The sequence below is a fragment of the Patiria miniata genome, unplaced genomic scaffold (assembly GCF_015706575.1).
Source record: "Patiria miniata isolate m_02_andy unplaced genomic scaffold, ASM1570657v1 HiC_scaffold_7, whole genome shotgun sequence".
Classification (NCBI taxonomy): Eukaryota; Metazoa; Echinodermata; class Asteroidea; order Valvatida; family Asterinidae; genus Patiria; species Patiria miniata.
The window spans coordinates 18715544-18734809 of record NW_024037074.1 but is presented as its reverse complement, the minus strand read 5'-3'; the positions used below and the strand labels follow the sequence as shown (position 1 = coordinate 18734809).

General features: G+C 39.6%; 1 protein-coding gene across 1 annotated transcript in view; it reads right to left on the bottom strand.

Moving 5' to 3' along the window:
* Positions 1 to 5041: 5041 nt before the first annotated feature.
* LOC119745359 overlaps positions 5042 to 19266 on the bottom strand; it is a 32418-nt gene continuing 18193 nt past the window's right edge. The window contains exon 3 of the mRNA XM_038221665.1: positions 5042 to 7769. Coding sequence (XP_038077593.1) covers positions 5481 to 7769 — 2289 coding nt within the window. The 3' untranslated portion in view covers positions 5042 to 5480. The remainder of the gene's footprint in view (positions 7770 to 19266) is intronic.

The window sequence follows — 19266 nt, the reverse complement described above, 5'->3', positions numbered from 1 at the left end:
CCCCCAAATTATGCATACGCTATGCATATGCATGCGCTATGCACCCTGGCCTTCTAAACATTTTAATCAATTTTGTTGATGTAAACGAATAAAATACACAAAAAGCAAAGAATCCTTTGTACCTTTACATGCAGTTCTATCCAGCTGCTTTATGTAAAACTAATTTGTTAAGATAATGGGCCCACTGTCGTGTCGGTGCTCTTCAATAGATTCATGTTTTTTTCTTCTCCAAACAAGATTTTAATTTGTGGGTTTCATTCTAACAATAAAGGGTGAATTTTGAAAATAGCGTGAAGGTACTTTTACACAGATCTATTAAATGACAATACCGCTATTCCAAAATCGTATCAGGAAGGACACAATAAAAAAGATGGTGTATTGTATCTGTCACTTGACTTTATTTTAATAATCATTTGCACTCTCCACATTTTTTGTTTAATTACAGTATCTTATTTTTATTACAGCATGCACCATTCTGGGAAAGAAACATCTCAAATCTCAATCATTCAATGAATTTACAAAATATTCCTTGCTTTACCTCCGTGCCTTGGTTTCCTGAATTTCTGGTCAAACAGATTAATTGGAAGAGATTTTTTGATCATGTAATTATTACTCATCATTTTATGATGACTTACATCATTCATTTGATCATATAAAAAAAATAAGTGTTCAACATTGGTGTATGTTTCATCTCACTTTTATACAAAGTTATACATCTAGAAATATCAGGTTTTTTTATTCACTTTAATAGCAGGCAAGTTTGGATGTTTTTATGCAGGAGTACTCAATCTGGGTGGTTGGTGGAATTGAACTTGAAGTCAGTATCATGACAGACAAATATCCTTAAGGTAATATACGACATTTGCTTTTGCTGTAATTTTCAGGAATGGAATGGATTTGGGGGTAGGATTTTACAGCACATATTGTTACATTGAGTTTTGTGTTCATGGAAGCTTGAAAAACCAAGAAAAAAAAATCTGTTCTCGCAGTCTGGTTCCTTGACCCTAATTCAGACGAAACAGAGAGATTTACAGACACTGGGGAATTGTTAGGTCAGGGAACTAGACTTACTGGCTTGCACCCGTTCACGGATGTGTAATTGATTGGTAAATTTGGTAAATTGGAAAGTCTTTTTTTTTTTCCAACGATGGTCGGGTGACCACCGTTGGAAATAGATACAAAAAAAAATCACTTTTCTTGAAAATGACAGCGCACCAGGTGCCATAATTTCACAGGATGCTTGAGACTATTATTCACTTACAGTCAAGTAAAGTATTTCATAATAATTTGGTACGGTAGTTTTGTTTTGTTTTGATGTTTGCAAATGCTGTATGTTACCTTTAAGCAATGAACACAATGTGTGATTTTTATAACTTCCACAATATGTTAATATTGATCAGATAAAAGGGGATGGTTACCCACACAAATCACCCCGTCCTCAAACCGGACGTAGTGAAATATATACTTCAACGAATCGGTTTAATGCAAATGATCCGAGCATAAAGTTGCTGCAAGACGTGCATGCATGTTTCTCAATTTGAGGGACAGAATTTTACAATAGCCAACACCCAAACTTGCTTTTTAATGACAAATTCAAATGCAGCAATTAACGACAAATATAAAGGAACCAATTCATTGCATTGAATTAAAAGTAGTTTAAAATATAAATAATTGCATATCAATTCATATTTGGTCATTTCTGACATCTGGATTCCACCTTGTGGAAATTCGAATACTAGGTCTACCTCAGACTTTACATTAATAGTAACAATATTAATTTGGGAGGCTAAATCATGCTCACTCGCAGCAGAAGCTGAATTGCGAAGGACGCAGCTACAATGTGCTCAAGCCGAAGGCATGTAAAGGGGCCTTAGGCAGCCGCCATGTGACCCACGTCTTACCACGGAGCACAGCCAGAGATTAAAAACTGTTGTTTTAGTGGAGGGAAGAAATCCAGAGAGCCCGGAGAAAAACCCTCGTGGCACAGGAGAGAATCAGCGAACAACTCCACTCACATAATGGTCCGTGCCGGGAATCAAACCCGGGCCACATTGGTGAGAGCTTTTTATGCACACAAGTAAACCTACTTTATTTGATGGAAATATTTTTAAAAATACATGTAAAAGACAGGAATGCAACTTTGCAAGTCTCACCATTAGCACATTTCTTTTTTGTTAATTGAAGAGTCCGGATGGGGCAACATACAAACACACAAGCAAAGTGTACTCCCCTCTTCAAGAGTGGAACTTATCCAAGGTCATGACCCCAAAAGAAGATTAACCAGATGCAGACACTGAACTGGTTAGTCAAAAGTTGGGGGGGGGGGGGGAATGGCACCAGATCCTGAAAATGTTCAATTTAAAGTGATAACTTTGTTTAATATGACTTTTTTTACTACAAGAAGTAAACTACATATGCAAAATGATCTCTTAAAAAAATTACCAAGGAAGTAGAAACAGACTTGAATTATTTGGTTAAGAAAATGCATCAAGCTTTGTTTCTCAAACTTTTTGTAAAAACAATTTTTTAAAAATTTGTCAAGATATGTTTGTGCTTTTTGGAAGAATTAATTTCATTGTACTGAAGGCAGGGTTGGGTAATTTAAATACAGCTCTTGCCATTAACAGGTCAAGATGTGAATTACGATAATTAAAATTTTCAAATACCATGTCATTTACTTAATTGTCTGTAACAAATGTTACTTGTATTGAGGTCAGTTTACTTGGGGACTTGAAATAAGACCAGACAACAACACTGAAATGAATGTATGGTATCTTTTGGTCCAACTGCATATTTCCAAACTAATAAAAAAATTATGCAGTTTAATTATCATTTTTTTAAAGGCCAATGTTAATGCATTGATGTGATAGTTCCAACAAATTGGTTTTCTGTGTTCCATACTTTTACAAAAATGCAACTAGGACTCAATATAGAAAGCTATTGCACAAATAAGAGAACATATTACCGCAAATATATTACTTAAAGCAAAAACCCTCCAACTCTTTATGGTGGGCGGAAAATAAAATATGCACAAGTATAAAAGGAAGTGTATCAATAACTTAGCATGCTGCACTATAATAAACTATTGCTATTCTAAGTAAACCATATTAATGCTTTTACAAATTCTGCAACGCAGAGTTTATAGATGATGGCGGAAGTCGTAATTCATTCTGAAAAGGAAGTACGCTGCTTATTATAAAGCTAATTCAATCGGGATTCAGGAAGTCATTTTTGCTAAAAGCTGAAGATCCAGAAAAGGGTAATCATTCATGTTGTGTCTACTTTGTTAAAAAAATATTTCTGGCTGGTTTACTGCCCAATCTCATTACTCTGCTCACCATTATCGACTTAGGCAGAAATAATTGTTCAAACAGTATGCTTATTTTTGCAGGTTAGAAAGGGAAGATAATTAGTTTTAGAAAAGTGTGAAATGAAGAGTATTTTGGCGTACACAAATTTTATTCTTGTAGTCTGGTTCCCTGACCCTGCTTCAGACAAAACGGAGCAATTTACAGACATCGGGGAATTGTCAGGTCAGGGAACCAGACTAGCTGGCTTGCAACCGTTCACGGATGTGTAACTGATTGCAAACAAAACGTGGACTAACTGAATGTGGTAAATTGGGGGCAGTATGTAAAAAAGTTTTTTCCAACGATGGTCGGCTGACCATCGTTGGAAATTGACACTTTAAAAAAAAAATGACAGCACACCAGGTGCCATGATTTCACAGGATGCTTGAGACTATTATTCACTCACAGTCAAGTAAGGTATTTCATCATAATTTGGCAGTTTTGTTTTTTGATGTTTGCAAATGTATATTACCTTTAAAGGGAATACACATCATTTGCTTTTGCTGTAATTTTCAGAAATGGATGGAATTGGGGGGGTTGGAAATATATATCAAATATAGTTACACTGACTTTTTTGAGGTTTGGGGTTCGAAAATGCTATAAAAACCAAGAAAAAAAAATCATTTTCCTGTAGTCTGGTTCCCTGACTCCATATAAGAAGAAACAGAGCAGTTTACATACATTGGGGAATTGTAAGGTCAGGGAACCAGTCTAGCTGGCTTGTACCCGTTCATGGGTGTGTGATCGATTGCAAACAAGTGCGATGGTCAGTATTGGGGCCAGTATTTGAAAAACAGCCAGTTTTTTCCAACGCTGGTCGGCCGACCAGCGTTGGAAATTGATACAAAAATACCACTTTTCTTGAAAATGACAGTATACCAGGTGCCATGATTTTAAAGGATGCTTTACACTGTCATTCACTAACAGTCCAGCAAGGTATTTCAAAATGATTTGGTAGTTTTATTTTTTGATGTTTGCAAATGTTGTATTTTCCCTTTAAGTACAAAGAACACATGGCCAACCTCCAACATATGCTCGTTATTAATTAAACCAATGCCCAGCTTATTTTTGATCTTAGTCTTTTGATCGGCATCCACCGCAGACAATTTCTGCTCAGTGGGCCTCCGGGATATAACAGCGTCATCACTACTGGGCCTTTTCTGTTGTCGTCATCGGAGAAGCCTCTTCCTTTGAAGACTTGTGGGATGCTTTCCTTCATACAAGAGTCCCATTAAATGCGGGGCCCAGTCAATCTCAAACCCAATTTGCATCGCAAAACAGGTTTGTAAAAAATTCATAACCCTCGGGGGCGGATGAGCGACTGACCTTCAAGAGGTTACAGGCCATTGATTTATTTATTTTTTGCGTGGTAGTCTGGATTCATCAATTTGAGGAAAAGAAAGGAAAAGTAAAAAAAGAAAACATACTTTAGAATGGCCATAGTTTTGGAAATTCATTTTTATGAAAACTTTCCATAAAATTGTGCAAATGAGACCCTTAGAAAATGCATTAAAAAAAAGCCCAAGAAAAACACCCCTTTTTCTAGATTGCAGCCGACACGGTCTCACAAAAATGTATTATGTCAACTTTTACTGGTCCTATTCAAATGCAGATCAACACATACACAAAATGGCCTGTCGCCTCTTAGAGGTTCTTCTTATTTTTTTTGGGGGGGGGGGGGGGGTGGGGGGGTGGGGGGGGGGTTGAATTCTTTCAGTTTAGTTTTTGAACAAAGTAAAATTCAAAAGTAACACTTAACTTACTTCTTTGTTGATTGCATAATGGTGAGTCGGAAAATGACCACAAAAAAAATCATGAAAAAAGCTTTGAGGCAGGCAATGTAAACTTTCAGATTATGATACACTAAAAAAAGTGAACTGAATGCGTCAAGATCCATCGATGTAAACAAAAATTGCTTATGCTGTGTTGAGACAGACTGCGATGCAGTTATCATTCTTTGGTGATAAAAGGAATCGTACCATGTCTCACAAGGATTTTGCTCCGATACCGGATGGTGTGGAAAACATAGGCAAGACTTCTTTTTTTTTAAAAACAATTCTCATGTTCCATTCAATCATTATGCAAACTTTTCTACATACAATCATGTACACAATTTATAACCAGCAATGGCTAGAGAATGGTCTCCCTTGCACTTTCTAGCGTTTTGACTAGACATTCTTGCAGCACGGCTTCGTGTTTGCTGCCGCTGATCCCGATAAGGTCCTTTTCTGGGCAATTGCTCGGGAACTTGTTATCGGAGACAGGGAGGATACCACTGTCCTCCATGCCACACTTCTCCTTAAGGGTTTCTTTAAGTTCCTTGCAGCTGACAGGGCTGGGAACCGGAGGGGAGACTTTAGGGTCGGGAAGCTTGGCATCTGTTCCCTTTTTCTCCTTGGGGAGTTTGTCAAGGGAGTTGGATTTCTCGATGTACTCGTCAATGATGCTGTGGCTCTGCATGGCCTCGGCGAGGTACTGCTCATCTGTGGTGATGACACTCTGAATGTCCTCCAGGACTGTCTTGATCGCTGGAGACAACCCGTGGACGGCCTGCCGCAGGAAACTGGAGACGATGACGCTGGTATCCTGGCTGAGCTCTACCATGGACTTGGGTCTGGGTTTAGGTTTAGGCACTGCGAGTGGGTCCACGTTGGTGGAGGGGGTTGGTGCGCTGACAGCACTCAGGGTCTGAGGAGGGTTGAAGGTGGCGGGGGTCTGACTGGATTTACCCTGCGTCGTTTGCCTAGTCTGGGTCTGGGTCTGGGTCTGATCTGGCGTGCTTTGAACACCGACTGAGGCGTATGTCCGTCCGGTGTCTCTGTGAATCCAGGGATCACTCTCCTCAACAAACGTAACTGTTGCCTGATGGCTTGGCCTCAGCTGAGCGGCCGGGTGGGATTTCCTACTCAGCCGCAGGTTGAGGGAGTTTGGTCGTTTCTGTCGGAGGTGGACTTGTTCCGCTGAATCCTGTGGTGCTACAGAGAATGAGCGGGAAGGCTGAGATTGGATGATGGGGGTTTGTGAAGCAGCCTGTGCCACACGTGTGTCATGTCTTGTTGGCGGTCCAGAACTGTTGGTTCTCCTGCTGCCTGAGCCAGCTCTCTCCCCACTGGTCTTTTGGAGCTTTGGTCTACCCCTGGGTGGGGTGTTTGCTGATGAACCGGAGCTTTTTCTGTGCCGATGTTCACGTTGGATGGCACCTACGCCATGGTTATAAGCACTATTTGGATCCAACATCTCATGCCGGACCCCACCGTTGGCCATCCTCGCAACGACAACCCGCCTCGGTGGGTGAGGCCTTTGGTCAACTTCACTGTCACTGGAAGAACTTGTGGAGATGTATCTGCCGCGTGATCGCCGACGCGATTGGCCAAAGCTCCCGCTTGTGCTTGACCGCGAGCTGCAGTCTGTCGGGGAGGTACTGCAGGTAGTGGAGGAAGACACTCGCCGGCGTTCGGCAGCGTGACGGCTGTGTCGTCGTCTCTGCTTTCGCCCAACAGCTGAGGCCGAATCCCGACTTGTGTGGCTGCTACTGGTTCCCGTCAGGCGCTCGTTGCTGCTGCTTGATTTGGTCTGGGAAGGCACGCTGGTTGGAGGTCCTGATACACTGCCAGATGAAGAGCTGGCTTTTCTGTCCATCAAACCTGACCCAGTTGTTACAGGGGCCCCCTCTGGTTTGTAATCAGCGGGGGCAGAGTTATCGTAAACCTCTCCTGTTCTTTCATTAGTGTCATGAAATCCGGCCGAGTGCGGGGAGCGGGAAGCTGCCTCCCGGCTGACAGAACAAGGGATGCTCCGGATGACTTTATCTCCGACGTTAATACTCTCCGTGTTTGCGGTAGTATTCCCGCTGGACGCAATATTATCAAGTCCCTCCAGGGATGTCTGGGAAGCGGTCGACACGCGATTCCCTTGAGGAGGTCTGCCCCTGTGATGCCGCATAATCACGACCGGTAAGCAACCGCCGTTGTTGGGGCGTATCCGCGACTGCACCGGTATGCCATCATCCACAATGATAAAGTTGCCACCGTTGCTTTCCCCGTTCCTGTGTATCATTGCAGGCAGGCTCTGCCTTGCTTCAGAACGCTGATGTCGCGGGCTGGCCCTCGGGGAGCCCCCAGACCGCGGCCGAGATTTACTCTTCGTGTGCCGTCTATTGTTGTTGATAATTTGTCCAGGTGCAGGCACGTTGGCTGTGTGGTGGTGGCGGGGCTGAGGTTCAATGGTACTGCCGCCCGACTGTTCCATTCTGGTCAGGGGGGTGATTCGGGCAAAATGGTGGCTGTCCCATCGGAGTGGTGGGGTGGGAATCTGTTCTGTGCTACTTCTCTGGCAAACCGTAATAATGGCACGGCCTGGGTTATAGGAATTGCTTATGGCTGTTTGTGTGCTAAGACGGCGAGATTCAAAACGATGTATCTGTAAGAAAAACACCAACAGAGAAAAAAAAAATGTCAGAATTTGCGACAAAGATCAATGCAAGAAACATGAGGTAAAATTTGTAACAATCAGTGACGCAAACTGAAAATTTACTATAAAATGGCAACATTTTTGTGTGTGAAGTTGCGGCAGTGTTAAGAACTCAGCTTGTGCTTTCTTTTGTTTCAAAAGCCCACAACATTTTCAACTGCCTCTAACTTGTCACATCAAAACCCAGAGGAAATACATCACACAGAACCAGTGCAATTATAAACTCAAACTGTTTGTTAAAAGGAAAATAATGTCCAGAAACATTTTTGGTTTTTAATACCAGTTATTTCCCTCTCTTTAATCCTTGCAGTGGCTATATTACACATCAAACTATACACCGCCACAAATTTAGCAGCACAATCCATGAGTAATTTCCATTCAAAGCGCGACTATGGCGAAATGGATCCCAAATTAATTATCTGAAAGTCAAATATTAGTTTTGCTAATGTGTTTGATCAGAATCACGCCAACTATCACCGATCAAGACCGGTATTCCCCAAGTACACATAACAAACGCATCACCCATGACAACAGGACATTATCTTTGACTTATTCTTGGCAACAAGAATAATTACTCACTCTCAAATGTTGTAATAATTGTGGCGACAAAATGTGTTTTTTTTCTTCCAACAAAGCATGACAACAATTCCAACTGTATCCACACAATGAATTTCCAAGCTGATAATTCAACAGTAGACATTTATTTCCAATAACTCTTCACCTTTAGTCTCAACTTTGGGGAGCCCTTCCACTATCCGTTTACCAATATTCAAACCTTCTCAAGTAAGCCTACACAACAGACATTGCAGGCTTCGACGTAAAGTGCCAAGACTCTAAATTCGGACGGCAGTTTTATCAGACGTTTTTTTCCGATGTTATAATTAAAACATGGGCCCCACACATGCTAAAATATTAGCTCATTCAGTTAGCCTGTACCATATTCCATGTATACCCGGTACATGTACCCTCTGGCAATGGTGCGCTGTAAGTAGACTAAGAAAAGCAACGAGGGGCATACACAAATATCTGTAATGATAATCACAAAGAGTGAAGGTCCGTTTATCATCTGAGTAAAATTGCCTGCAAATTCAGAAGCAGGTTTTTTTTCTAATTTTTAAGGCTTAGCTCCTTTCACAGGACATGGCTAGAATTGTCAAGTTGAAAATTTTAAGTTACATGTAAATCTGTTGTCGAACTCACTTTAAGCATAAAAAGTGCATCAAGTTTGTCAAATATCATGATACTTGCGCAAATTCATGTGTACAATAATGATTGTACACCTTTGCATAATTTCAGCTTTATGCTATTTTTACATGATATCTTTTGGAAAAAGATGTCATATATATGTACATAGTTAAGAAGAAACCCTTGGAACCAAAAAAATACAATGATCTCTCAAAAGCAGTTTTTGGAATGTGTCTGAGACCCAATTTTGTGGTTCTGCTAACCATTATGTGCTTACAAAACCGGTACAGAATTTCTTCACTCATCCTCTTTAGCTCAGAAATCCTTACTTAAAACTCCTTGCTAAAAAGCCATGAATATGCTTACCGTTAGCACAGATGTTTCAGCTTCAGCTGGGTCATTCTAGAAATTTAGGGTCCAAAGTGTGACTTTTTGCCTGTCCCTCTTACCTTGGTACTTGGTGAATTTGTCATTCAAGTGTCATTAAGAATGACTTCAAACGATTTTTAAATTTCTTTGGTAGGTAGTTCGTTATTCATCATCACTCTTGGAGGATGACCGCATTAATAAGGAGCACATCAGAATCATATGTCAGATGTAACAGGGACAGGAAAAAGAGTGGATCCCAAATTCACAGAATGACCCAGTAAGCAAAGATTCTTCGCTAAGTTAAAAGCCATGAAATGGAGCCCTGCGTTCTGTCTGTCAACTGCACGTACATGTACACATGATTATCCTTCATGTACCTGAACAAGTGCTTCACAAAGTTCAAACAGACACATCCCCACGAGGAACTGTCAGTGCGGTTCAAACACAGCTTTTGTCGCCGCCTGTCACGTGTCAATTACGCATAAAATGGGTCAGCGCACAAAAGAAAGCATACAAACTGCAGACGGATCAATCAAATCAATCATTCCAAATCATACACTCACGAAAATGAGTACGCCAGTGGTGCCGTTCAACAATGCAACACGTCGAGTTTCCCGTCGAGGTTTTCATGATTGACCGAAGTCCACAACTTCAAGTACCGAATCCCAGGCCAGGAATTTTCTCTTCGTATGTCACAAACCGAAAACAATCACTTTTATCCACACCTACCGCAATCTGGTTGCTCTCCGAAAAACCTAAACGCCGACAATAACTTGCTTTTGTTCCTGGGGATGCCAGACAGTTACAGATACTTAAACAAAAAATCTGCAGGGAAAATGCTGACAGACTTTGGAGTGTTTACCCAAAACACCTTTGTAAAAGTTCACAACATGAGGGCTACAACTATGACCTCGAAGACCGGAGGGTGGCTGGTATTGTTTAGTTGTCTGGGCTTTTGACAAGGCAGAGAACACAATGGCAGAACGTTATGAATAGGTCCTGGGCCCAGATCAGAATCATAAACACATGACAGAATTTGTCTGCGTTAAGGTGAAAAATGAAAACATTTGGCAGAAGTGAAAACACCGCTGCGAAAAACCAAAGAAATGTTGACACAAAGATAAGAATACACGGAGCTGTTTTTGCAACGACGTGATTGAGTAGGTATAATACAATATCACTGCCACATTCAACGATGAAAATGCTAACCGCAGGACTCACCCAAGTTCGTAACAATGTGAAATAGAATGGTCCTATGATGGTTAATGGTATCAGATTCCACTGCTTTCAATTGACTGAAATCTTAATAAGGTCCAAGGAATAACAATATAGGATGCAAAACGTTGAGTAACGCAATATTTTTATCAAAAGAGAGAAAAATACAGTGATTTAAAAATACACAGATATAAATACTGCAAGACAATTTTAACACAGGAATATCAGAAAGTATAATTTTTCTTTCATGCAGGCTTTGTGCTCCGTTACCACCGCACAGCAATATGAAGGTACCGTATTTCCAACTTTTGATTTTGTAACCTTTCCCATAAAACTGCTCCATGGCAACATTTGTCTAACTAACAGAAGCACATCGCCACATCTAAATCACGTGCCTTTATAAAAGTTGGAACAAGTGAACAATTTCAAGGGAGATTTAATAAAAACAACACTTACAAGTTTATAAAGGCCATCAACTCGAAACTTGAAGATAATATTCCACACAGATCAAATCCAAGTTTTTAAAATCATTCTCAACTTCATTGCACAACAAGACCAGCAACCTCTTCCAACAGGCCCACAATACACAATGTCCACTTGTGGTTGGCTGTGTCTTTCAAACAACTGACTGAAGCCAGTAGTGCATGGGGACCTGGTTAGGGTACCAGCGCAATGGGTTAGGGCTAGACCAAAGGATTTTCTCATTTTAATAACATGAATCATACAAACCCAAGTGCCCAGCTCACACCATCACAATGGAATTCCCAACAAAAGAAAACCTCTGCTGCACTGATTCTATCGTACATGTAGTTACTCTTTGCAATACGTCCGCGAGTTAATGTTCTTGGCATTGGTCCAACTGGGCCAACAACATGAGTAATGGAGAACTGAACAATGCGGAGACTGAAGGACTGGGATTAAGAAGCAGTAAAACCTTGGCCTTAACTTGGTCATTAATGGAACGGGTCTTAATAATGTCCCTCCCCGTCCATCGTAAAGAATACTGATATGATGATGATCGGGCTACTGAATGATGGTTTAATCTATTGATTTTAGAGTCGGTGACGGAGCTTTTGAAGGCTGTCGGTCTTCAGGTTTATTTACACAAGGGAGTTCTCAATAGAAAGCGGTTTCATGTGCTGGTATTTTGGCACAAGATGAAGATTTATGGCACACATGAGAGTATTTGAAGAACAGCATGAAGGCCAATGTTATGGACACCAAAATAAAGGCAACAGATGTATCTATGAGACACTGTATCGGTACATCTATGTCAAGTAGTTATAATATGGGACACTGTTCCGGTAGTCTACAATAATTAACACATCCTTGTTCTATCATGTTTGAATGTTCAAACCATGGACGATGCAAGGGTGAGATTGGGAGAAAATGAAAAAATCCACGGAATTATCGGCAAGATTTTTATACTATTTCTTGGGTTGTTGAGGGCCCCAGAGCAACGTCGGTTTTATTTGTATTTGCCTAAAGGCAGCACATCACATGCCCGCTTCTTCTGTTCTTCATGTATATATATATGTCAAAACCCCTTTAAAACCTCACGAATTCCAGATTTCGCAAGGGATTGTTTAAAATCCTAATATCAGGAAAAATTATGACAAAACATCCTGAAATCAAGAAAATTCTGACAAATCTCATCCCCATTGATGTTCTGAGGGACTTGGGACATAAATGTTTATTTTTCATTTATAAACAGTGCAGATAGGTTTTTTTCTCCAAATCTGGACCAGATTTTGAAAGACAAATGTGAGGTGTTCTGGCAAAATGAGACGGAACAGGGCACAGGCCATAATGGAGAAAAATGCAAAAAACTGAATAGTGATGAACTTTTTTTGATTTTTAGATTAAGTAGGCATAATATTTGTAAATATTTTGACAGTATGTCTATTATGCATATTTTAAGGAAATAGTATAAAAATCGTAGAATAAAAGTATGTTTAAGACTTAAGTAGAAACAAATTGCCATCTTTCATTTCACGTATACATATAAAACTTGAATGTTAAAGGCCTTTTGACATGTTGATAAATGTGAACGTTAAACAGCCATAACTTGTCAATGGAATGTCCGACTGCAGTGCAACAGACAGTATCGTAGGGATAGTTTCATTCTCTTTCATAATACCCACAAACCCCCATTTCGACCTCTGCTCAGTTCTCTTTCATTTTGCCAGAATGCCACACACATGTCACTTGAACAACAAAAATTTGTGACTTATGTGTATTTCGGACGGACACAATCTAGAATGTGTACACACATTATGAAGTGCTCTGCGAGAAAATCATGTACTGGGGGAATTGGGACATGTGCACAACATGTACAATGTACATGAACAAACCCACATACATGTATGTGGTAATTATACAGTGTATGGTTCATAGAGATGACCCACCTAATTCATAAATATTCAATGGCAATTATAATCCTAATTCATAAATCATTCAGTTCAATACCAATGTTTTCCTTCACACGTGCTTTCCATCACCAAGGCAAATTTTCATCAATCCATTCAAAGAGGTACTACGCTACAAATAGAATACAGTGACAAACCTACCTTTTTCTGACTGAAAAATCACAAAAAGTCCTCCACTTGAACCCCACAGCTTATCGCAATTATTAACAGAAATATGTTTGCTTGAGGAACACTGTACTGCACGTGCCTTACTCCGGGCACAACTAAAAAAGAAAGACCGGCTTTCACAACCACGTGTTGAAATCTCACTCCATTACCCATGCCTGACTTGGGGAAAAAAAGTGGTCTGCATTTCAGAAAGAGGTCAGACAGATCTACCACAATGTCAACTTTCTGGAATGATATCAATGAAATGCCATTGTTTCCGTGGGGCCCGTTGTCACCATGCACCAGTCTGAATGCTCCCAAAGAAAATGAAAGAACACAAGCCACTTCCTGTGCGGAGCACTTTGGAATTCTTGTCAGCCGAAATGCAAACAGCAATTCTATAATCCTATAGGCCCTTTATCTGCTTGTTATATCACTGTATTGATGACTTTACACAAATATTCAATGCTTACCAATAAAAGGCAAATACTTTGAACTTTGAAGGGGAGGGGGAAGCACAAATGGCAACAAAAAAACTGAAAAGAAAAAAAAAGTCCATAAATGTCACATTACTTACATGTAAATGAAGTTAAAACTTGAATCTTTATACCATTTTTGTATGGGAATTACAGTTGGACACTCATACCGGTACATATGTACAGTGTACATGTAAAAGTACATGTAAGTACAGACTAGAGATACTAAATTTATGTCAAAAATGTGCTTTTGTCTGAAAATGTGTAACATTGTGGCCTCGGCCGCCCTCAGCATGTTGAAAGGAATACTGACAAATGAGTGAATGACTGTGGATTACTTATCCTCACCGAGTAGAAACTGGCACTACTACAGGTACATACATGTATGTAGGGCCGTCAATTTTCGAATAACTGAGTATTCGATTATACAAAACCGCGATTGACTAAAAAGTGGAATATTCAAGACTCCCTGATCTAGTTTTACACGCATGAGCCGCATCTGTGTGGCGTGCCGGTCAAAAGTTGCACGCAAAGTACGGCGGTTAAAATTTGTGCGAGGCGAGCAATGTTATTGGCCGCTGGTTTGTTTTGCAGTATTTTATAACTATCAAAGGATTCAACATGCTAAAAGGAAAGGAACAATGAACTGCCGTCGACAAAAAAAGTTACCACAGACAAAGAAAAGTTACCACAAAGAAAAGTTACCACAGACAAAAAAAGCTACCACAGACAAAAAGTGACATCTGACAATGAAGCACCCAACATAACGATTAAAATAATGAAACAGTCATGTGTGCAAAAAGATATTCAAATATTCGGTCGATGATCAAATATTTGAATATTCGGTCAATAATCTAGTATTCGATAACTCGGGACAGCCCTACACGAAGCACAAGTAGCACAAAAAAAATCAGATACAGGATTCACAATATACACAAGATTTCTCAAATTAAAATAAACTACATGTAAGCCACACAACAAGCCTGCAGCTCATTTTTTTTCTCCCTTTCAAAATAAAACCAACTGCTACATTTCTATTATTAATTCTACCTTTTCTATTGCGTGCATACCTCCGATAGCTCAAAGGAAACTTCCCTTTAGATATTCATACAATGACAAAAACCCACTGAATCAATATATTAAAGTGTACACGCATATTGCAAAAATTCAGGGGCGATAGCATCAGCGATATTAAAAAATAAGAATAAAGTCTTGTGGTCTGCACCCCCAAGGCAATTGCGAATGTTTTCAAAACACTTCCTCTTTCAATAAGAGGATAAGAGTCAGGAGTAATAATATCCAAGGGCCTCGCTTTTCAAAGGTGTTTTTTATTCTGTTGACAAATCAACGATGGTTGAATTTACCAATGGCTATTGATAAATGTTATTGCAAGACAGCACGCAATCTCTCCATAGAGCACCATACTGTACAATTTACTAAATGTTAAAAAAAAGAATTTTCTTGGTCGTGTTGTTTACAATTGAGAAAAAATAATCTTTTGAATTTGTCCAACATTTGTTTGATTTGTCTTTGTTCATTTCTTGATGAGTCGAGACCAAGACGTTTTTGCCGAGAACCTTTGTGAATAAGTAAGGCCCAGCTTCATTTTTATTTCACTCATAAAAATTCTGTCCCCTTCGAGGCACAAGTACATGTACGTAGGGTGTATCAATCTGAATGGATATAAGAAAAGGCCAACTTTAGCATTTCTTCAACTTGGGGCAAAACAGTCGATCTTTAAATGAATCTGGAGGAGTACACTTATGCTACAATGTACTTCAATGCAAAAATCCTCAGGCATGAGCAGTACATGTATGTTCTTGAACATGCTCTGGTTTTATTCAGTAAGAGATATGTGTACATGTGCAGGTACATGTACAATGTGCATTCATATGCATGTACTCGGGGCAGCAAATTGCATGGCATTTCCATATAGTTTTGTTTTATGTTGTCAAAATGGCATGGGGTCAATTCCTAATAACTTTAGAACCCCCCCCCCCAAAAAAGACATATCTCCCATAAAAGTTAACACTTGGAAATTTCAATTTTTTTTTACTTACATATGCAGTAAACAGCAATTACCACCACAACTTCACAGTTACGTTTGTAAGTGTTGATAAATATTGTACGTGTAGTAGGACTTCTATAATGACTAAGATAATGACTAAGTAATTTTGTTGCGAATATATACCCGCACATGTCGCAATGGCATCCTGTGTCCTCAAATTTAATCTCCATTGTGGGTTTCAAAATCCCTCAAAAGTTTTCTACGAACTGTACAATAAAGCTATCAGTATGATTAAGACGTCACTCAGAGCCATTGGAATAATGAACTTTCCCCCCTTTTCATTTCAAAGGCTCGGTTGCTAATCTGCAAGGGATTAGAACCAATGCGCCATTGTGTCAGACCGGATCAAGGATTTTGCTATATTTTAACGTTTACTATTAGTCAGTGTTTCACAATGGGCAAAAGGCATTCAGTTAAATCAATAAACGAGTAAATCTTTTGCCCAAATGACTGGAATGTGGGTTGAGCTGTTTCTTTGTCAATTCAAGGCAATTTTTGAAATCAATGATTCAATTTGTTGATTTGACTTAATAAAATACAGTGTTATCATATGTCTTTATACTCTCTAAATTTGGGTGTAACAACCCGAATTTTACAAGTGTCTGGGCCATTTAGGCTAAAAAAAAAAGGCCAGTGTAGTCCAAGGACTTGAAAGCTACTGAAGTTCTTAAGAGCAAAACATTTAAAAAAAATTCTTGCTGAGACAGGGAAAAAGTGATGAAATTTAGAACAGTAAATATAACAGAAGAGGCAATAATTATATTTCGGTAAGTTTGAAAAAGTGGGATATTACACACCAAAAGTGAAAAACTTCAGGCAACAATTTTGTATTATTTCTGCATGTGATCTTTGTACCCATAAAGTCATCAGATTCAATCACAGTAGCGGCTAGGATTTTATAAAACCCGGATCAACACTTGAATTAAGTTTCTTTCCTTTTAAAGCGTCATGGAGTGATCCACTCTGTCCTGTCAAGTAGGACAGGTGGCCTCTGAACAAAGTAACAAATTATAGATCTACCGCAGAACAAAATCTTTATCTTCAGTACCAACTTGTCAAGTTCGAGATAAATGCTGGACGGGTATCTTGTCTGAGCAAACATTTGTACATGTCCGCTAGTACACCTGCATGGGATGAAACTACAATATTTGCAGGTGCGTTTGAGGAACAAAGATAGATTTAGGTTACACATACATTCATTGTAGTCAATATAAATGTGGATAGAAACAAACACGACCTACTCAAGTTCCAGTGTATATTTATTTAGGAACGCTGTCAGGATTGATTTGGTAACCCAGTTGTTCATGAACATGATCATGTAGGACCCTGTTTCAGAATCGGGTACATGTATAGAGGAAATATGGAATTGACAATGCCATCCAACTGACCTACATGTAGTAATGTAAATTTAGCATTTAATTCTTCTATCACAAGGCGAATTACTGTGGACACCGAAATGTCTGAAATCATTTAATCTTGGTAGGATTTCTAAACCGCACGGGACTTTCGCATCAAAGTTGAGAGCGCCGAAGATTTGAACGCTACGTGTACACATGTAGCAGAATCCGTCTGGTTTGCTTTTGAGAAGGATTTCGCTTGGATGATTTTTTCTCTTTTAAGGTTCCAAGCCACTACAATCAGAGATGTGATGCTCCATTTTCAATGGCACTGGTAGAAAAAGTTAATTTGAAAAACAAAAACAAAACAAAAACAATTGAAATTAAGAAAGTAGCCGATTGAAGAAAAGTTTATTACACGTGAGTGAATAATATTTGCAGAGTTCTTTCTAAGGCTGTTTCCAATAATCTGAATATTCGGCTACCTGTAGACGGCAATATAAAACACAAGAAGCTGAATCCAATCATGTATAGCCATCCTTTAGATTCCGTTCATGTTCAGATGCAGCCATATTTAAAAAAAACCTTGCATTTCAGCCGACTTGGGAAAGTCTAAAAATGTACCTGCAAAAAAGTACACATTGCCCCTCCCCCATGGCCAGACAGATTCCAACATGTCCCTTCACAGCTCCAAATGCCACCACTCCAGACACAACAACCCCCAACCCTGACCACTACAGGTAACCACCCCCCACCCAGCCAGACAAGGCACAGTCAAATGCCTTGTCCCAAACCAAGGACACATGTATGTACACAAGGTTACCGCTAAGTACTTCCAACTTTTCCCCTGCCAATCATAACAACACACAGGGGAGCGTTTCGGGAACAGTAAAAAGTTTTTAAGATTTGAGCCATAAATTCTTCTTGAATTTAATGGCTTCTGGGTTTGAGGTGAAAATAACGGAAGTACGGTAGTAAAAAGTTGAAACAAACAAGGTGTTCTTCTTACATATGAAAAGAATAAGAAAGAATTCACATTCTTGAGGGGCGTGCATTGGAAATGGGTACCCAAGTACCCGACCATTAATGTCAGGAACCGGTTCCAGATTATGGAATCAGGGACCATAGCAATTTTACAAGTCACTGGTACTTGGTATAATCTCAGACAATGAAAGAGAAAGGTTTTGAATGCCAATTGTAGTAAATTTTCAAAATGAAACCAGGCGATAATACCGGTACTTGCAAAAGTTGCAGTTTACACAGAAAAGCTGTAAAACCCTTCAGACAACTTCCGGAATTTGAATTTTGGGGTTGGGTTTCTTTTACGGGTACCCGTTTTTATTTGGATAGGGACCCCGGTTCCTGTACTACCCACAAATGCACACCACTCTTCCAGAATCCAGACAATGGATGTGTTTTTGCATTCTAAACATCCAAATGAAACTGCCACATCGCGCAGTACGCACGCCAACTCCATGTATAAGGAGTTGTTTACGACATGGACATCCATGTACCATAATATATAGCAAGAGGGGTGTTTAAAAAAACATGAGGTAAAAGTGTTGAACAAAATCGTTGGAAATTTAACATTTTTGTATTGTTTTGACTTTTGGAACAAAAGGTTTTTTACCCTCGCCTTTAGATCGGGTTCACTGGTAATAATCAGCATCCAAACTCTAACCGCTCTTAAACAGAGTGTTTAATACCAACCAAACACAAAATTATTCCCTTATTTAAGACATTTCATGCTTGGAGAAACAATCTAAAAAACAATTTACAGTTCAAGAGCCAGACTCCAAAGTCAACAGAAAACGGTTATTTTCCATGAACAAATCAATTTTAACCCTACTGTTTGTGAGCATTTTGTATCGATCTCCGTTGATCTATGGGTTGATCACTGCTGCATTCTCCAAGGCCATTTTTTTCAGTAAACACTGTTCTTTTCTCACTTGGAAGCGAACCGGTCACTGCCCCCACTCCTACAGCAAGTGTGATTTTTCACAAGCACTTTTGCCAGGGTTTTATATTTATCCCTGGATGCCAAAACATGAGTAATGTTATTACTCTGGGAGAGAGCGCAATAATTTGTTTGGATTGATAAAAATCAATTGTTGGAGGCTGGAGTAATAACGTTTTGTGAGAACAAGAAGTTTTTTTTTTTCCCCTTCGTTCTGTAGTACACTTGGTAAAAAAAAGTGTATTCACGTAGCGAGTGAATTG